Raw genomic sequence first — 21115 nt, forward strand, 5'->3', positions numbered from 1 at the left:
ACGATCAGTTTGTGTGAAAAAAATGGGCAGTATTTATATAATTTTCTCAAATAAAAATCTATGTACATCAGCCTTCCCTGTGTCATCACTGCCTGTAAGTAAGGTCAAATTACGCAATATTGCGTAGAGATACTAGCAAGAAATCACTTCCGCTGCTTGTATCCATTGAGATATGCCGGATCTTTTACATTTGACCTCACTCGAGCGTTTGTACAGAGTTGTATTTAAAGGCATAGTTCACCCAAAAACATTATTTATGTTAATCTTCTTACCCTCAGGGCATCCAAGATATAGGTGTTTGTTTCTTCAGTAGAACACAAATTAAGATTTTTACCTCCAACCGTTGTTCATATATTGCATGTCAATGGGGTCTGATTAGAATTAGACCCCATTGACATGCATTATACGAGCAACAGTTGGAGCTAAAAATCTTAATTTGTGTTCAACGGAAGAAACAAACACGCCTACGGTACATCTTGGATGCCCTGGGGTAAGCAGATAAACATCAAATTTTAATTTTTGGGTGAACGATCCCTTTAAGGTAAAAAATTATTTAACTACTGTTCGGTTTCTCAGACAAACCGATCGTTTCGTGCCTTAAGACATCAATGTGTCATCATGAACCACAGGGTTTAATATAGATTCATATGTTTGTGTTTTACTCTCATAGCACTCAAACTCTAACTATTCCTATTTGACATGCTGTATACGACTGGCAGACTGCAACAGTTGAAGTAAATCTTCATTTGTGTTTACTGAAGAAACAAAGACACCTACGGTACATCTTGGATGCCTTTGGGGGTAAGCAGATAAACATCACATTTTCATTTTTGTGTGAACTATTCCTTAAAGTACAATTAATTATTTAAATAAAAAAATGGAACAAATTTGAGACTGTCTATTAAAACTTTAGACTTTAAATGTGCTGATTTATGTGGTCTAACTTTTATTTGAGTGAATCGGCTTATAATGTATAACATATTTGACCTATTTTATTCAGTATGATATTAGACTGTTCATATATTAAGCATTCTTTCAAATGGATATGCATATACAGACTGTGGGGGGTGGGTTTAGACTAGTCGACTGCAAAAATTCAGTTTAAACAGTTATGTATTTAGTCATTGCGCACAACCCTAATAAATATAGTATTAAGAAATCAATAAAGTGAAAAATCTGTGAGATTAACTCGGATTAATCAGCATATCATATAATTATTTAAATGTTTTTTTTAATTTATTATTATTTCTTGATAAGCATTTGTTATTACCCTTTGTATTTTTCTATTATTACACACTGTATACTTAAATAATAAAAGCAAATGATTGACAGTTGGCAAGCAAGGCAAATTTATTTGTATAGCACATTTCATACCGTGCTTTACTTAGAAATAAATCAAAATAGCAATATGCATGAGAAAAAAGAATACCATGTGTAAGAATTCAAAAAAATAAGGATAATTAAAATAATAATAGCAAATATAGTTATAAAAAGAATTTAAAAAAAATACTTTTGTTGATTGTCAATTGTAAGGGAAAGCAAGATCATAATACCCCCTGCTCATCCAGTTTCATCAGCTGCTCAGTGACCTTCGGTGTGTTGAGAGCAAGTCGGAGGCAGTGAGCGTTGAGCTCAGGTACGAGGTAATCCAGCACCTCCTTCAGAGGCAGACCTCGAGCCAAGCCATGCTTGGAGGTGGAGGGCACAGCATCCTCCAAAATGGACCCCCGTAACGTTGTTAACTATAGGTAGAAAGATTTAAAATATGACAGAGATGCGCTTGTATTATTGATTCAGAGTTGGAATACACATACAGTATCTGTATATATTTGTAAATTACAGGCACGACTCAATAGGTGGGTGTTAAATATTGGTATAAGAGACATTCTGAGTAAATTAGTACTTGGTATTGCAGAACCCAACACGCTATTGTCTTTTAGTACCTGCTCATTATGAATCAGAGATCTCAAACACCTGAAAAGGTGCCGTAATGAGTGGTACAAAAGTTTTATACTAAGCTAACCCACGTCTGCCCACCTGCCATTCTCAAAATAGCAGACTGCCATTTGGGCTATGCGTCACCTAAGTCACAAAGCTATTAAGGCCCATCAGAAACCAAGTGAATCATAAGGGGTTTCTATAAATGTTGCAAAAGGCAGAGATCATATGCAAGAGCCTTTTTTTGTTATAATTAGAGAGATTGTCTAACATTCATCCAGGCTGCTGTCAAAAGCAGTGTGTGATTGAGAAGCAGTATGGTGACAAGCCATTCAGGGCACAGAGTGATACATGCCGAACACTAGCAGAGAGAACTCGCCTCTAAGCATGTTATATAAGATAGCAGTGGGCGTCAGACCTGGATCTCACTCACTGCTAAATGCTTAGAATTAACTCTAAGCAGACACAAGGATGCATGTTTGATTCACTCACTACAACTATATATGCCAATTGTATTTGGTGGTGTGAATGAGCGCTCACCTCGCTGGTTCTAAAGATGATTCTGTAGTTGTATTGCTGGCCGTGCTCTTTGTGATCCTCCAGTTTTTCCCGACGAATACTGACAGCTACAGGTCCTAGTGTCTCATCAACACCCAAGTAGTTCCAGTGCTCTGAGGAATTTAATATTTTTTAAATTAATGATTAACTGCAATAAATTACAAATAACAGATTATAATTATTAAACACAATATTTGCATTAGGGTCCGACAGTGAATTGCAACAGTTGGATAAATGATTTAACTAGTTCATCAACAGATTAAATACTTCAATGCTGATAATTCGTAATAAACTTCTCTTTTTTTTGTTGCAGTAGCATTACAGCATCTAGTTAGTTTTTATAGGAAGTAGAAGGAAATCAGGTGGTATTATGTTTCACAAATCATTTGGATGGCACATCTAGCAGAATATATGTAGACACCAGAGTGAGGTAGAGTTCTTTTAGCTTTTTATTAACTTCTAAGCTTCACATCAACGTGCCTGAACTGTTGAAAAATAGCACAGTAGGGCTGGGAGATCTGATGATTTTATACCGTGATCAATCTTGAAAATGTCCATGTTCTACTTTTCAAGCGAATCGTAAGGATTGTGATTTTTCATGAACTCAAAATAATGTTAAAATACAGCAGTGAGTGTCTACTAGATGGCTGTGCTGACTGGTCAAATTATATAATGCGTTTTTCATGCGTGGTGACCATAGACTGTTAAAGTAAATATGGACGTAGTGTGCATGACATCAGGCGTAGATTTCTATAGAGAATTTTTGAAGCCTAAAGTTGGCCATTGCCATCTTGGCAGCACGTCACTACACATCAAACATCGTCACTCCTGGATAACAGAAAATGGGCAAAGAGGCAGGACGTGGGTGGACTAACAGACAGCAGACAAACGGCTAATAGTGACAGCAGAGGCAGTCCACCCGTCATTCAAAGTTGCCATGCCCTTAATTATGCAGAACTTTAAGGCTTAATATAATTTAAATGGATTAATTAAATATAATTTAAAAAATATATATAAAATAAAAAAAATTTTTTTTTTAAATCACCCCCCTCACAGTTAACTATATAGACCAAAACCACAACTTGTACCAAGCTGTAAACATGTTTTTTTTTCTCTTAACTTTTTCTTCTTTTAACATGGGGCTCAATGAGATTCTGCTCCCTTCTGGAGCCTTTATCTATTTTCCAGTCGATTAACTGCAGTTTAAGTCACTTCAGTATTGGCTTCAAGAGAAACTGAGGGAGGTTTACACTTGGTGGTGATGCATTTGAAAAACATTTCAAGAGGAGTAGGGCTGTGCGATGACATCTCATTACTCCGGTATTGACTGAATAACTTTAGTAGTTTTTAATAAAAATCAGTGTAATTAATTCATACAAAGATAACTATGCACATATTAAAGTTTAACAGGGTTTAATGACTATTGTGAAAACTGATTGTTTAATGCAATACTGTGTCCATATGCCTGTTCCAGTCTGAATACTATCAATACGACATCTCAAAATTGGGAAGATCGCAATTCAGATTGTGCATCGTGATTGTTTTAAGATCATTAAATGAAATTTGGGAAGATCCCTCACACCTACAGCAAGAAATCTTACAAGTTACATTAAGAGTTGCACTCACCTCTCAAGTAAAAGTTCTTCCTGTAATAATAGGCACCCAAGTCCACATGTTCAACTATGTTGCTCTTTCCACGATCATGGTGGAGACTTTTGCCATCCTTTGGGGATTCAAGAACAGCCACCCCTGCATTGCTGAAATGTGTGTTAGGAGCTCTTTCAGGGGATCCTTCTTCATCTCTTGAAGAGCTGGAGGCACCACTGCCGATACTACCTTGCTTCGAAGGGCTGATGTTCCTCTCACCTTCACCTCCAATTTCGTTCCGGAAACACGGGCAGCTGAGAACCAAATCATTGCTCTTGTCATCACCCGAATCAAGAGAAGGCCCATCCTTGACGTTGAGCTCTTCCTGGCTGCCGCAAGGGGAGCCATAAGCCCCGCTTTGGGTGGATGAGAGGGATGAAGTGGTGGAGGCAGAGGCTGCGGCTGCAGCAGAGGCACCGGTGGTGGTGTTCTTCCGCTTAACAGCACTTTGCCGACTTTGCACGGCCTCGTTCAGGTCAAAAAGAATACTCTGGACATCAAAGTGAGCAAAACCTTTCTGACAGACCCATGGCTTGGGAGGGGGACCAATATCGTCAGACTTTCCATCCTCAGCGTCAGAACCTGCACGTGATGAATCTCCTTCAGCTTTGACGCTACGCAGCTTGCGAAAAATGGACTCACCGCCTGTCTCCGACTTTGAACGCCTCTTCATGTGCTTTTCTCTTTCTTTCAGACGACTGGCAGGACTGCCGCGAAGAGGACCATCAGGCAAGTCAAGGGCAGTTTGTTTATGGGCTACTGTAAGTAACTCGCTTAACTTTTCAGGGGCAGGGCTGCGCTGGTCCGGAGGGTCCGTCTGGTAGCCTTTGAGCATATCGAAAAAGCTTTCGCCAGACACGCCGTGCTTGTCAATAGACGAGGTACTGCCGTACTCTCGATGCATGGGTGTCCATCCTGAGAAAGACCAGCCCTCACTGCCATCTCCATCCAGTTCACTAATGGTGATGTCACTGTTGCTGCGCTGACGGATACGTCGCATGCCCTTGCGGGGTGAACCGAGATAACCATCGGGTGAGAGGAAGCGATTGTCCTTGCCTTTACTGTGCATCTTGTTCTTCAGCGTGTTGTGAATGTTACGCAGCATGGACGAGTCCTGAGGGCTGATTAGGTGGCCAAGCTTGCTTGACAAGTTACTCTGGGCACTTCCCGTGGTGGTGGAGGGGGAATCAGTCTCCACCGTGATGTGCCACACCCCAGCTCCATTTCCTCCCCCTCCCCCACTTCCTCCAGTACCACCATCTTTCCTGGGGGGCCAGTCTGCAACCCGTGCTCGAACGCCCATTTTGGGAACTCCAGGCGTGCCAGTCAAGTGCGTGCTCTCACTGCGAGGGGGTGGAGCACCTCCATTAGGCAAGCGCAGACGACGAGTATAAAACTCATCTGTGGCGGGGACAGAGCCGCCCACAGAGCGTTCGGTCTGTGAACGCTTTAGACTGGTCATGGTATGGCTAAATGGCGGAGCTCAGCAATGGAGCATGCCCGCAGTGTAGCTGAAATAACAAAGCTTAGGGAACATGGGCAGCCACTCAGCTGGAGGGGCCAGAGAATGGAGGACAGATAATAGTAGGATGCAAGTGAACTTTAAAGTGAACCTGAATCAGGCATGTGTGGCATGTGGGTGATCAGACCTTCCTCCTCTCATCCCTTTATGCAGAACTGAAACAGAGAAAAAAGGGGACAGTATAAGAATCCAACAATCATAACTGATATCTTGATCATTAAAGCCCATCTTTCAAGTTGAAGATCACTGTGAATGAACGTGTAGATAAATAGTATAGGAACTCGACTTGCGTGAAGAAATTAATCATAAATGTGCATTTAAACAGTTTTTTAAAAGAAATTGTAAGTAAAATTACTTCCGTTGTGAAAAACGCTCTGATCGGAAGTGACGCAACGGCCGGTAAACATCGTCTCTTTGTAATGGAGTCAGACATCGAAGAGGTTGCAGTTGGGATAAATGTCAACTCTTACGATGGGCTAATGCCGTATAATTACGAGCCGCCTAGGCGAGAGAGGGGTCAGGGAGAGTTAAGGTGAAGGGTAAATGGACAGAGGAGAGAGATAGAGTTGTGGTGTGAGGAAAATCAGTTGAGAATCGGGCAGGTGTCTTGGTGAGTGAGCACAGGGTATAGCTAATTGTGGCTAACGTTGTCTCCATGTTTATCACATTGCAGTGTCTTTAATAAATCATATTTATCAATATTGCTGTCGACTTTGTTGTTTTTCAAGCATCCATGTAGATTGTCACTATCTATGCCAGCAATATGTGTCTTAAAATAATTAATTTAGATCCCAGATTTTAAATGAATGTTGTAGGATGTAGGCTATAGCTTACATCTGTGATGGTCAGATAGGGATAGACATTCTGTGCATTTCTACACAACATAGTTTATCGTGAAATTTTGTAGAAATTTCTAGCTGATGTTTAATCAGTAACTGCTTTTAGACCTAGGTGTCCGCATGTTCTGCTTCTGCAGATGTCAAGCTTTTGGGCCGCAAGTTATATCTGAACTACATAACCGGACAGCTGGAATTCCGAGCTTAGTCGGCTGTTAAACTGCTCACCTCTTAGTATTTCCGACGGACATAATGTAAATGAGCTCACATGTACTGTGGAGTACGTGTATGAAAGCAGTTAGTCTTTCGGCTAGGGCGGGAATATTCTGTTCATGTAAATACAGTCATTGTAACAAGGATCTTTTATTGATTCACCATTGTGACAACTCAAACCTACTATAACTATAATTACGATAACCACAATCTCTATTTTCTGTTTCCACCTCTCCAAGACAACGTAAACCCACACTGAGAGCCCCCACTGAGGCTGCAGCGCCTATGTTTGCCTGTCATTGCTTCATATGACGTGTTCTCTGGGAAATGGCGGGTTTTTGGAGTGTAGCTTAGAACAGGCACTTTTTTTCTTAATTTCTGCCCGTGGGTGTTGTAAAACATATGTATTCTTATGTATGTCTTTTTAAATTTACGTTTTCATACAATATTCTGTATAAATTAAGTTATAAAATTAAATTGAAAGATGGCCTTTAAAATTAAGTTTAAAAAAATGCAAAGGTAAATAGAGGTGTCACAAAGGGGACAAAGATAAGCCCTTAAGATGCCAACAACAACAAATAGCACACCCAAAATATCAAGTGCCATACTATTGAGTGTTTTTTAAACTTGTAAGAGCTACATGAGTGACATGCTTTATGTCAGATAACAAGGAAATTATTTTACATGCATTTGCAAATTGTTCATAAATCCTCATAAGGAAATATATGCATGTTCATGCATGTTCATTCTGAAAGAATTAAGATATAAAACAAGGCACCAATTAATAAACAGATTTCAGCAGCTTCAGCCTGAGTTTAGTGTGGCAGGCCTTAACATGGTTCATAAATTTGGCTGTGCCAAAGGGCAGATTACACCACATGAACAAATCAATGGTACCACCATCATAGAGAGGCAATGGTTGCAGACAAAAACAAATTGATGGTCTAGATATCAGCAGGATGATTTTGAGTATGCTGCAATGAAAGCAGAAATGATCAAAAGCAATTTAACAACTTCAAGTCGAACATATTATCTCTGCTACATGCCTAAAAGTACAATGCTGGTAACACTACATAAAATTGCTGCAGGACAGGTAATTGCTGTATTATTGATGGCTGCATTATTAAACTCACATTGGTTGATATTGGAAATTTAACTGTAGATGCTATTTTTGCCTATTTTTAGACCAAGACAATATATTTTTTATTTCAAGTTGCCATGAAAAGAAAATTCACACTATACGTTTTCTAAATGTACAATCAACTTGCAGGAAAGCTTGCAGGATTTTTTTGAGTGGTTCTATCTAGGAAAACCCTTGACACACTTACAAAGTGAGCTTTAACCTTTGAGATTACCAATTAGTAAACCCAAAATCAGACCTGGGCTGATAATCAGTTACAAAGGTGAAATATGAGTACAGCAGGTGGCACTGCATATAAGGACTTTTCGCCTAAATTATAATGCACTACAGATGAACATTGTTCCCATATGACATGCAGGGGAAGCTCTGAAATGTCATTTTCCTTGGTTTCCTGGCAACCATCTGCCGAGTGTTGCAGCGCAGAACAGCGGTGCTGCTGGGTTAACCTTAATGAGAGAGCTGAAGCCCAATGACTACACATACCTACATAATCTGCCACACACACCACAGGAGAACAACCCTGGGAGAAGAGCAAAACTTCACAATGTAGACATTACGTAAAATATTCATAGTACAAATGTACAGATTTAAAAATACCAGATGAAAAAACACTTGGAATTTGAAATTCCAATAAGGGGAAAACAAATGACCAAACCTTCTGTGTTTAACAAGGGCAGCAATAATTATTAGTACAACAGCAATATAAAAATAAAAATAAATCTCTTCCCAAATAAGGTGGCAGACTGCAACAATAGACAAATCCTATCCTACTGAATCACTTGACATTTGGAGTTTATGAATCACATTTCTAGTGCTAGCTAGACTATGTGTATGCGCTGATGAAAATATGAGATAATCTTCCTGCCGGTGAGTCCTGACCTCCCAATGGCTGGAAGGGGTGTGTGGAGAGGCGGGGTGTGGCGGCACACTAACCCTAACACACACTTGCACAGACTGCAGATGAGGTCATGGGTAGTTCCATTTTTTGAGAGTGGTTTTCTTCACCTCGTCTGCTCTCACTCAGAAATGGTGCTGTAAAAATTTGGGAGGTTGCAGCACAGGTGCTTCTGCAACGCTGAGAGGAACTCTGAGGCTTAGTCATATACACAGCTGCCAAATTATAGCCTAAAGTATGACAGATGGAGGCAGCGCAGGCTGACAGATCCCATGTAGCCAGTTAATGAGACAGATACCTGTGACGAGCTTCACGAGAGAGACCGTGAGCAAGGCAGGTATGACTAACACGGCAATGACAACTTTAACTCTGAGAACAAATCTCAGACAAAATGTGACCTTTTATAGCACAAGTCTTTCTATACAGAAAGAGATCGTAATAGAACATAACAGCTTTTACACACCAAATAAAATTATACATAAATATTATAATAATATATAATACAATATAATATATGAGCAATATCACACAAGTAATAGTGCGATATGGCTGTATATCAGCAGGCTGTGATTAGGAAGCCATTAGATTGCCGTAGGTAATCATAGTGCACATATATAAAGCCATATTGCACGGCTACGAGTGTGATGGCATTTATACTACAGTTCGACGGCGCATGCGAGTACATATATAAGAAACAACAACAGAGTGTCTTTAAAAACACTCTTTTGAACTACTTCCATGCACCAGTTTCAAAACTCATGTCCACAGTTTAACAGTTGTGACCAAGCGTCCATTACTAATCCTAAAACATCACTTCGGAACTAGTAAAGAAGGAACATCACTTCATTGAAGCTTATTGTATTATGTAGAGTTGAGTAATATGGTATTACGAGATCGAGATCGACTAAACAAGTGTATTACCTGCATCTGATATAACATTCGTTCTTTAGGTCGATGTCCATAATATTATATCAGTCTTTCCCACAGAATTTCAGTGAAACGGTGGTGGGTGGACCTCACCTAACCTCATAAGGGGTCCAGGGACACCCAGGGGCTCGATTCGGAGAAAGCTTCTAAACAAATTGTAAAACAGGTGCTATGTTAAAATAGGAGTCAAAATGTAAAGGTCTATATAACTACATTCTCAAATTCACTCTTAAAACTACATCCCATGACACAATAATGGTAGTATTTGTGTAAAAAAAAACCTCCTCCGACCTCCATGACAGTCGTCGCAAGCGGAGTGATTACAAGCGCTGAAATGGCACCTGATACAAAGAGAACACAGCACAGCTGTAAATGACTCTCAGCCAATCAGATTCGAGAACCAGAAATAATCCTTTATACTACACCCTTAAAAATAAAAGGTGCCAGGAAGAACCAAAAATTGGTTTTCACAGTGATGCCATAGAAGAACCATTTTTGGTTCCCCAAAGAACCATTTTGTGAAAGGTTCTTTAATGAACAATTTTTTTCTAAACCATTTTATAGTCTAAAGAACCTTTTTGCACTACAAAGACTCTTTTGTGCAATGGAAAGGTTCTTTGAATATTAAAGGTTCTTCATGGTTTCAGACACCCTGCCAAAGAACCATTTAAGAACCTTTATTTTTAAGAGTGTAGTTTAAAGTTTTATGTTTATAAATAAAAGCATTAAAGGGTTAGTTCACCCAAAAATGAAATGTATGTTGTTCCACACTAATGTTGATCCTAATGTTGTTCCACACCCGGGAGACCCCCGATCATCTTCGGACCAAGTTCATTTTTGGACCAAAATGTATTTTCGATGCTTCAAGAGATTCTAATTACCTAACTGATGTCACATATGGACTACTATGATGATGTTTTTATTAGATTTCTGGACATGGACAGTATAGTGTGCCTACACTTAGATATGCTCTCAGACTATATATAAAATATCTTAAACTGTGTTCCAAAGATGAACGGAGGTCTTACGGGTGTGGAACGACATTAGGGTCATTATGTAATTAATGACATAAATTCATTTTTGGGTGAACTAACTTTAAGTATTAAATAAAAATATATCTTACTGAGCCCAAACGTTTGAAGGGTAATGTAAATCAACACAAAATCTGCAAACTATAGTAACTATTTAAATGTTTAATGTAACATTCACAGTTCACAAAGTTGTTCTCTACTTGCATCCTAAAGCACCCTTAAGGGGATCCTCTCAATTCAAGCCTAAACTAACACCCCAGCTTTAACTACTACACTAATTGGTTTGCACTTGAACATTGAATCAGGTGCATTAGCTTCAGCTAGGAACCGGAAGAAAACATTCTGGCAGCGTGAAAACAAATTTTCTAATAAGAACTGAAACAACCATGTGCAAAAGTGGGCTGAATAAATAATAAATAAAATGGCTGAAAGGTTCTACTTTAAAATACACACAGGAGCTACAAACCTTTATACAAAGAGAGCTTAAAAAAAAAAAAAACATTTCACCCTCTGTGACCCCTTAGAATGAATCAGTTTTTTGCTGCTGTGCCTTTAAGAAAGACTTGCTTCATGTGAAATGAGCAATAGCGCTCTTCTCCACTAAGACAGGCCACGAGTTTACTGTCAGCTCAAATATAGTTTTAAATCCCCATACTTCAATAACATCCTCTTTGGAAAGCCTGCATCACCATGACAGATTTATACAGTGTACCAATCCATGCTGGAATGTGGTGCATATACAAACTGAAGAGGGAAGTGAAGAGAGAGACTGCTTTCTCCACATTACCTCTCTGTGACTGAGTGGGTCAAGTTTCTGATACTGTAACAGTTGGCATAGTTAATTTATAAAAATCTACCATCACGCATTCTGTGTGATGTCACAAAATTGAGGAATGAGACATTTTGCAGCTTGGCTACCATAAATGCTTTTTGGGAAGGAGGTTTATATTTCTAAAATGTTTTCACAGTACAATGTTTTAGTTTTCTCAAAAAAAAATTCATTAGAAACGAAACAAAAAATAAATAATTTTATTGATAAAGCAAATGAGCAAGTCCCAAAAAATTGATGGCTGTAGGTCATGAAAAAATGGCAGGCTATCCAACCACAAGGAAGGAATAAAGAACGTCTGGAGGCTTGGAGGAAACGTGGTATTGGGCTGAACTCACTGAAATCTTTCTGTAAAACCAAGGAAGAAAAACAATAGTGTTGAACACACAAGAACAATTCATATAATTGCAGCCTTTCAGATGAAAGGACAGCCGCTTTTAGGCAAACAACATCTTCCACAAGCTCAACAAAACTGCAGAGAAGTGGTTATTTTTGAGAAGACTTTTTTGGACCTTTGAAAAGCGCACATTCCTTATTCATTCATTCAAGACCCAGTGCAAAACCAACACAATTGTAGGGCCCTTTGATTTCTGTGATGCAGATCACAAAGGATTGAAGTCCAGTAAAAAAAAATTAAATATGCTTATTGTATAAAAAGGAATGGCAAAATTTGGATAAATAAGTTAAAAGCAGTGCTGTACACAATCAAATCGCAATATAGACTAGTGACAGTGAATATCAAACTCCAAAAAGAATGCTATTTTAATAAGAAGTCTTTAGTCTCTGTGTGAATGAGTGGCAGTTTTGTGTACTACACGGTGTGAACTATGGGTTGCACCTAGGACTTTACAATCAATTCAATTTCTAATCGCCATTACGAATATGGATGCTACGATTACGTCATCATTCAAAGCCGCGATTACAACAACAACAAAAATATTTATCCTTTAATCAAGAAAGAAAGGTCAAATTTTGGCAAGACAAAAGTTTTGTCGCCTATATAGAAATTGAACAAATTTACTGCAAATACAAAAATATGTCAGCAAATTAAGTTGTGGTGCTGTGAGATCCAAATTGAATATCTTGTATGACTTCCATGAGCTTGAAGGACTGCATCCATGCGGTTTGGCAAGGATTCATACAATTTATTGATGAAGTCATCAGGAATAGCTAAGAAAGCAGTCTTGCATGCCTCCCAGAGTTCATCAATATTCTTTGGTTTCGTCTTCCATGCGTCCTCTTTCATCCTACCCCACATATGCTCAATGATGTTCATGTCTGGTGACTGGGCTGGCCAATCCTGGAGCATCTTGATCTTCTTCGCCTTGAGGAACTTTGATGTGGAGATGGAAGTATGCGATGGAGCACCGTCCTGCTGCAGAATTTGGCCTCTTTTATGGTTGGGAATATAAGAGGTAGCTAAGATTTCTTGGTATTTTAGACTATTGATGTTGCCTTCCACCCTGCAGATCTCTCGCACACCCCCATACTGGATGTAACCCCAGACCATGATTTTTCCGCCACCAAACTTCACTGTTTTCTGGGTGAATCTCGGATCCATTCGGGCACCAGTAGGTCTCCTGCAATATTTGCGGCGACTGTGGTGTAATTCAACAGAAGATTCATCTGAAAAATCCACCTTCTGCCACTTTTCCTGCGTCCATCCTTTTAGCAGGCTGTGGGCCTTGGCAAATGCCACACGGTTTTTCAATTGTCTTTTGTTTAGTGCTGGCTTCTGGGCACTGATTCGACCATGGAGGCCATTTCGAGACAGAATCCGACAAACTGTTCTGGTTTACACAGGGACTTCAGGTGACCAGGTCTCGTGGAGCTCTGCTGCAGTGGAAAATGGACTGGCCTTGGATTTTCGAGCCAACAAACTGTCCTCTCGAGCAGTTGTCTTGCGGGGTCTGCCTGACCTGGGCTTGTCAAAAACGTTTCCAGTCTCTTCAAATCTTTTTTTTTATCCTCTGTACTTGACGCTGAGACACATTGAAGGTGTCTGCCACATCAGCAGTGGATCTGGTCTTCAGCCTCTTGATAATCAAAACTTTAGTCTCAGGGTGAATCTTAGGCATGTTTGCAGAGGTCTAGTTGCAGTTGATGTGAAGGTCTAGTGTACTGGGGTTCTTTTTATACACACTTGAGACCTAATTGATCCATTATTAGTCACAGGTGAAGCTAATATGACAAGGTGACAACACTTATGTCTTTGCAAAAATTGACTCAATGGGCTTTACCAAGCTGTGAATATTAGAATACTGTTTGAAAGTTTAGTTTTTCACTGAAACATTATCACAAAAGCTGGTGGGATTAAAATTAGCCATTTCTTGTAAAAAAATCTTGATTAGAAATATATTCCAGTGGCACTTTAGGTCAATTTGTACACAAGCGACAAGACTTTTGTCAGGAACTGTAGAGGGCACAAAAGGATAAGCAATTTCCCGACACGCAGGCTCTGTTTTCAACAATTAAAAATTCCAAATAAATGCATACTCCGAGAGCTCTCCACAAGCAGGGCTTGACATTAACGCTTGTCCGCAACAAGTGGATTTTTTGAAGGGACAAGTGAAAAAGAATTGTACTTGCTCGGCGGACAAGGGCCTGATTAAAACAAAAAATAACTAGCGAATCACCAAAATGCAAGAATGATTGTGTATTAATTTAGTGTAAGTGGCGATCGATATTGGTGGATAATAATATATAATGAACTGACAATAAGGTCACGCTGTTGACGCACGTGCAGCCTCTCGAGGAGAAATTACAACACTAGAGTGTTTAAGCTGTTTCCTGAATACCATCACGACTGAAAATGACACTGCTTTCATATGACGGTTTCATAAACAATTAATTAACATCTTCACAGTTTCACTATTAGTAGAGAGATGCTGGCAGGTAGAATAAATTCATCACTCACTAATGCATTCATATACATGTAATCTTTATTGTGCTACTTTATCTGTATTTTATTCAGAACGAGCAGAAATCTGTGATAAATATAACGACCATAAGACAAAAGAACTGATACAAAAGCTGTTATGTAGGCACAATAACCTTAAGGGCAGTGCTGTGTCATATGCCATAACTTCATCACATAAATGTCAACTTTAAATCGGAAGTCAATCCCTAGTGTGAACCTACACTGATCTCACGGTTCGGTTAGATTACGATTATGTAATCGATTCAGTTCAATTCAACATCTCGTGCATTGATGACACACTGCATCCATAAAATTGGCAATAAATACAAGCAGTCAGATATACGAACTGAACCTTTAATTTTACCTGCTCAAAGAAGACTCGCTACTTGAATGTATCAAACAAAGCTCATGTCGGGGCACAGAAGACAATACACAAGTGTGGTCTGGGCTAAATGCCTCTAAATGCATCTGGTTGTTGAAACCACATCTGTATATAGTGCGGGTTTATATCCGGCTTGCGGAGATACATTTATGTGCTCAAGTGTAAATGAAATTGTTTTGATAAATTAAACTGCTTTGATTGACACACAGCGTGTGTTCTCAGGTCGTGCTTACAAGGAGGTTCATAAAAAAAGAAATGTTCACAGATGTCGGCTTTTAAAGTATGAAGCATTTTTAATTACTCGCACTCGCGTCTTGGCTCCCTCTGCCATTGTATACTGCGGCAAATGACGTCAGAAAAGAATCAGTACATTACAGTTGGTTATGGTCTATTACTGAACCGAGTCTTCATCTGCATCATCGAGATGCATCATAGAAACTATTAATTTCGATTAAGAAACTCACTATGAGGAAAATCCCAGAGCTGCTCTAACATTTCATCTCATGAGCATTTCATCATTTCATTTCAAGAACTATTGTCAGAGACACAGAAACTGAACAACCTTAATTACAACCCACCAAAACAAAAGATAAATGAAATACTTTACTATTGTACAGCAGAATGTACTCTTCAATATAATAATGTTTAAAGGGTTAGTTCACCCAAAAATGAAATTTATGTCATTAATGGCTCACCCTAATGTCGTTCCTTATCCGTAAGACCTCCGTTCATCTTAAGAACACAGTTTAAGATATTTTAGTCCCAGAGCATATGCAGTCTATGCCCACTTTACTGCTAATGTCCAGAAAGGGAATAAAAACATCATCGAAGTAGTCCATAGGTGACATTAGTTCGTTAATTAGAGTTTGTTGAAGCATTGAAAAAAAATATAAAAAACTATGACTTTATTCAGCATTGTCTTCTCTTCCGTGTTCCCCCAAAAAGATTCAAATGGTTCATGAATCAGTGAATCGATCAATGATTCGGGTCGCCAATGTCAAGTGATTTCAGCAGTATGTCAGTTTGACGCTATCCGAACTGCTGAAATCACGTGACATTGGTGACCCAAATCATTGATCGTTTCACTGATTCATGAACCGTTTGAATCTTTTTGGAGGAACACGGAACAGAAGACAATGCTGAATAAAGTCATAGTTTTTGATATTTTTGGACCAAAATGTATTTTCGATGCTTCAAGAGATTCTAATCAACCAACTGATGTTACATATGGACTACTGGGATGATGTTTTTATTAGCTTTCTGTTTCTGGACATGGACAGTAAAGTGGGCATAGACTGCATATGCTCTGGGACTAAAATATAAAATATCTTAAACGGTGTTCTGATGATGAACGGAGGTCTTACGGGTAAGGAACGACATTAGAGTGAGTCCTTAATGACATCAATTTCATTTTTGTAATTTTCACTTTAATAAAACAGTATTTAAGGAACATCTCTCAATAAATAAATTTTAAAAAAAATATTAAAAAAGCAATTGTCTGCGTCCCTTAAAAATGTTTAACAGAAACAAACACTGTGGCTTTAAATTGTTAAAAGTTTTACACATTCATTTGATACATTTGTATTAAATCATAAAACAGACAACATAATTTAAAGGGGTGGTTGCATGCGATTTCACTTTTTTAACTTTAGTTAGTGTGTAATGTTGCGCAAAAACAGTATTTGCAAAGTTACAGCGTTGAAAGTTCAATGCAAACTGATATTGTCTTTTAAAGTTATGGCAGTTTATTGCCTAAAAAAACGGCCGGTTTGGAAGGCAACAAGCTTCCTCCCGGGTTAGTGACATCATAAACCCTTGCTAGTCACCGCAGATGTGACGTTCTGCCTGTAATGGGAAGGGCCGTGGCGTTTCTGGACAACCTGTGCTTGAAACGGCTTTAATATGGCTTTAAAACTGGCTGTGTCATATTCTCTATTCCACTGCTGACTGCCGTACTTTGGTATAGAGGAACTGTAAAGGGCACTTTTTTGTCTCACCCTATCACACGCACGTTGCCTTGGCCTGCTGATGACATGGCCCATTTTTGAATCACACCTTCAGGTCGAGCGACACCTGTTGTGTGAGGTGTGAGGACCGGTCGAGACAGAGACATGAGAGCGATTGGCTCAGACCACCCCTCTGCACACAGCTGCAGCCTTACAGGAGGATGATTAAAGCTTCAGCATGTGACTCACCTCATTCCAGTGAGGAGAGAGTGCTAGGGGGACCATTGGGAGGCAGACAACATGTCTTCATCTCTACTTTGATAAACAACTTCCTCAGTATCAATAGCAACCGGAGTTTCCCCACTTACTGTCATGTCCTGAACCTTGTAGAGCTTTAAAATAGAGAGAATGTGAATGATGTGGTTGTTGCAGTAACAGACAAAAGAGAAATCATCTCATTCCTTTGCTTTTGCAAGTGCACCTCATGTCAAAGTAAGACTGGGCAGCATGACAGTATACGAAATGTGGTAAAGACTGGAGACTACCTGCTATAACTTTAATACCACGGTAGTGTGGATCAATTTTTTATTTATTTATTTTGACAAAATCTGATATAAATCAGAACTATTGATTAACTAACAGACAAACACTAAAATCAAATTTAAAATAAATAAAATAAAACGTAAAATCAATTGTTGGTACGAGTGAATTTAGGCTAGAGGTCTGAACAATTAAAATGTCTCTATGATCTGCATTTAGAGAAATATTGTTGTATTGTGCTACAGTGCACAGTCTATTAGTGGCAACTAATTATTATTATTATCATCATCATCTCTATAGTGGTTACACAATTCTTCATTATCACGAAAGGTTATTATTTGCATGCGTTTTAAAGTCTTTCAAGTTTTTCTCAGCACACACCTGAAATCCGCACACAGAAAGCCCACTGTCAAACAGGATAGTTCTCTTTCATGTCTTATTATTGCACTGTCGAAAACACACAAGGATTACATAAACACAGTTGGTTATGTCTCAAGCAAATGTAAACACCTGGGAAAGAAATCGCATGTGTATCAGCGCATTAGGTCTTAAAGTGGCAGTGCCTAATATACTAATATATACCTGTTGCTGTCTATGTTTTTGAATGTGAATATTTGTTGTAACTTTTATTCTTGTTTTTTTTTCAGATCAAATACTGTAATAAGGTCAAATAAGATTTTGGTCATATAGAAATATTTTTTTCTTTTCCATTTTTTCACCTTGTAGGGCTTAAGGTTTTAAATAAGGAAATGAATTTTGCCATCCTGCTCTGCTCATAGAGCAGTATAGTATAGTTTTAAAACCCATCATAAAAAAAGAATCATGATAAGATTGCGGATCACGATCCTGCCTGGGAAAAAAAAAACCTGATATATTTTTGTCATATCACTCACCCCTAATTTAGACATCACATTACAAAATATATTACAAATTAAAATGAAAATTCTGTCATTAATTACTAACTCTCATGTCACTCAACACCCCTAAGAATTTTTCTCCTCTTTAGAACACAAATTAAGATATTTTTGTATAAATCCGTTGGCTCAGAAAGGCCTGACAGAATTTTCATTTTTGGGTGAACTACCCTTTAAGTGTATTTAAAGATAAAAACAGAGGAAATTAGTTTACACAATAAAAAAAAAAATCTAATATTTGTCCAACAACCGATATAAAAGATATTTTGTGCATTTGTAGACATGTCTACAAATATTATAACACGTGTGGTGCACCTTAAATTATGAGTTAAGGAGGATCGTACTTCTGTTTTGATGTGTACAGCTGGAATCACATAGCCAGATTTGAAAAAGCAAAACAAGAGGGTGAAAGTGATTTCTTTGCCAGGCAGAAAGTATTCCGCCTCGCCTCGGTTTCTTTCCTTTCTGAGTGACTACATTTAAAGGCTTCGAATCTGTGTGGGCAAAAAAAAAACTCATGAGCAACAACATAATCCCACATTAACACAATACTGAATGGCAGAAATATGAACTGAAAGACACAGGTTTGTGCTGCCTGGTGGTTCATGATAAAACCCCTCAATGTTTTACCCATCAACTATGGAAGACGGTATTTACCCACTAAAGAGGAACCACTCGGCAGACTACGGTTGATGTGGTCTCCCACGCACACGCAATATTTTTTCTTGCCTTCCTTTTTTTCTTTTTCCTTACACCCTCCCTACTCAAAACCTGTCTATCTTTCTTTCTCAATACATTTTCGTTTCGCCATATCCAAAGGTATGAATGAGAGTATGATTCTCACTTGCTCTTCTGGACAAATTATGTTACTACATCTAATGATCACAATACATAAGTTGACTTGTTATGGAGTTACATAGCTGTACAATTTCCAGGTTTCCACATATTTGACCAACACATTTCAATGACATTTCCAGACATAACAGTTTTTTTAATAAATCAACTTAAAATAATAATAATAATAATAATAATAATAATAATAATAATAATATTTGTAATTTGTAACAAATTTACTTACACAATACACTGATACACCAATAGCTTGCTAACTAAATATTTAGTGGAGCATAACTAAAAACATGCATATTCAAACGAACTAATAACTAATAACTAATAACTAATTATTATTTTATGACTTTTATTTGAATTATTGAATGATTATTAACCACCATTTTGAAATAAAAAATAAAAACTTAATATAATAATAATAATAATAATAATAATAATAATAATAATAATAATTATTATTATTATTATTATTATTATTATTATTATTATTATTATTAAATTATATTATATTTCTCAATGTTTTGGAGAAAACAACCTTAAAAGAACAACACAAAATAGATAATACTACCGTGATTTTAAATCGATCATGTTTGTGTAGAAACATAAAATATTATATTATAATATATTATTATATTATAAATATATTAAATATACTTATAGCTGAGCCTGTGGTGTACATTTTTAAAGCCACATTTTTTAAAACATTTTAAAGCCACTTAGTATGGTATAATTTTTAGTTTATGCCCATGGAAAACTAGAAAATGAGCAAATAATGAAACAAATGTCTCTTAAGCAGTTCACAGGTAATGCGTTTGTGTAGTATAGTAACCTAAAAAAAATATATTTCAAAACCAATTTTATAACAAAACTTCAAATTCAACAGCAGCAATCCATCTGAGGTGGGCAGCATTTAGTTGAAAGCATACCACGGCGTGATTAGTTTGGACTAATCTTTGAGGCAGCGAAGCTGTGTCATTTCACCTGTGATGCAAGCATCTGAGATTAAAAAAAGCCAGCAGATTTCCTCTCCTCTGGCGGTGTGATTGAGCCATCAGTGCATGAATCATCAACCAGGAGAGACAGGAATAATGCAATGCAGAGCTTGCTGCTAATCTTTCTGAACAGCTGTGATCATACGTACACACAAACACACGTTGCTTCTTCATTGGAGATTGCTTCTTCAGCCGTACACGAGACACGCTCGCAGTAAAATCAATTGATGGCGCTTACCTCTGCGGTATGTGTGAGAAAGCCTGAGTTATGCAAGCTACGGAAACTGATAAAACCCAGGGATGCAAACACATGTATGGTCAAAAAAGAGAGAGGTAATCGAAGCCCTCGCCCCACTGCAAATATCCAGAAACTTACATTGCCACCAACCCCTGCCGACCCCCCGGCCCACCCCTTTAGGCATAGAGTAAAATGAAATTCTGGAAATGTGTTACAGTGGCAGATACCATAGACCAGTGGGCTTCGCTATTTTTTCAGGACAGCCACACTGGTAGGACAAAATCAATAGGAGAGCCACTTTTAGCAAAGTGTAACAAGTTACATCCAATAGCATATCTGCATATCTGTCATGCAATAAATACAAAAGGCAGATAGATAGTGGGTATGCATGCATAATACACTTTTAATGTAAACTTTCTTTTAGTCCGGTCAATCGATACATTTTTTTTTTGATTAAATCACACATTTTTCTATGAATAATTGTGATTAATCACAATTAAAAACGTGTTTATATGTTTTAAATATATTTTATGCAATCATTTTACAGTAAATAACCAAATTAGTGTAGAAAAATAAAGACAGAGTATTTGAAATATTTGTTCAATGGCATATTTTCATGAATATGAATGAAGGCCAGTATCAATGAAATATTTTCCCACCAATTTTATATATTGATTATAGCCATTCAGTGTAACTGAAAGCTTTTTTAAAAACATTATTAGGCTTTAAACTTCAACTAGAATTATAAGCATAAATTATGAATTAAAGATAATCCTTATTAAAGCTACAAAAGTGCT

General features: G+C 37.9%; 1 protein-coding gene across 6 annotated transcripts in view; it reads right to left on the bottom strand.

The window, feature by feature from the left end:
- The window catches only part of sipa1l1 (signal-induced proliferation-associated 1 like 1), a 109224-nt gene that overhangs the window by 35448 nt on the left and 52661 nt on the right, over positions 1 to 21115 (bottom strand). For all 6 annotated transcript variants that reach the window (XM_067417502.1, XM_067417501.1, XM_067417500.1 and 3 more), the window contains 3 exons: positions 4123 to 5820; positions 2479 to 2609; positions 1554 to 1742 (listed from right to left, as the gene is read on the bottom strand). In XM_067417502.1, the coding sequence (XP_067273603.1) occupies positions 1554 to 1742; positions 2479 to 2609; positions 4123 to 5605 (1803 nt within the window). In that variant the 5' untranslated portion in view covers positions 5606 to 5820. The remainder of the gene's footprint in view (positions 1 to 1553; positions 1743 to 2478; positions 2610 to 4122; positions 5821 to 21115) is intronic.

The sequence above is a fragment of the Pseudorasbora parva genome, chromosome 15 (genome assembly GCF_024679245.1).
Source record: "Pseudorasbora parva isolate DD20220531a chromosome 15, ASM2467924v1, whole genome shotgun sequence".
NCBI classification, from domain to species: domain Eukaryota; kingdom Metazoa; phylum Chordata; class Actinopteri; order Cypriniformes; family Gobionidae; genus Pseudorasbora; species Pseudorasbora parva.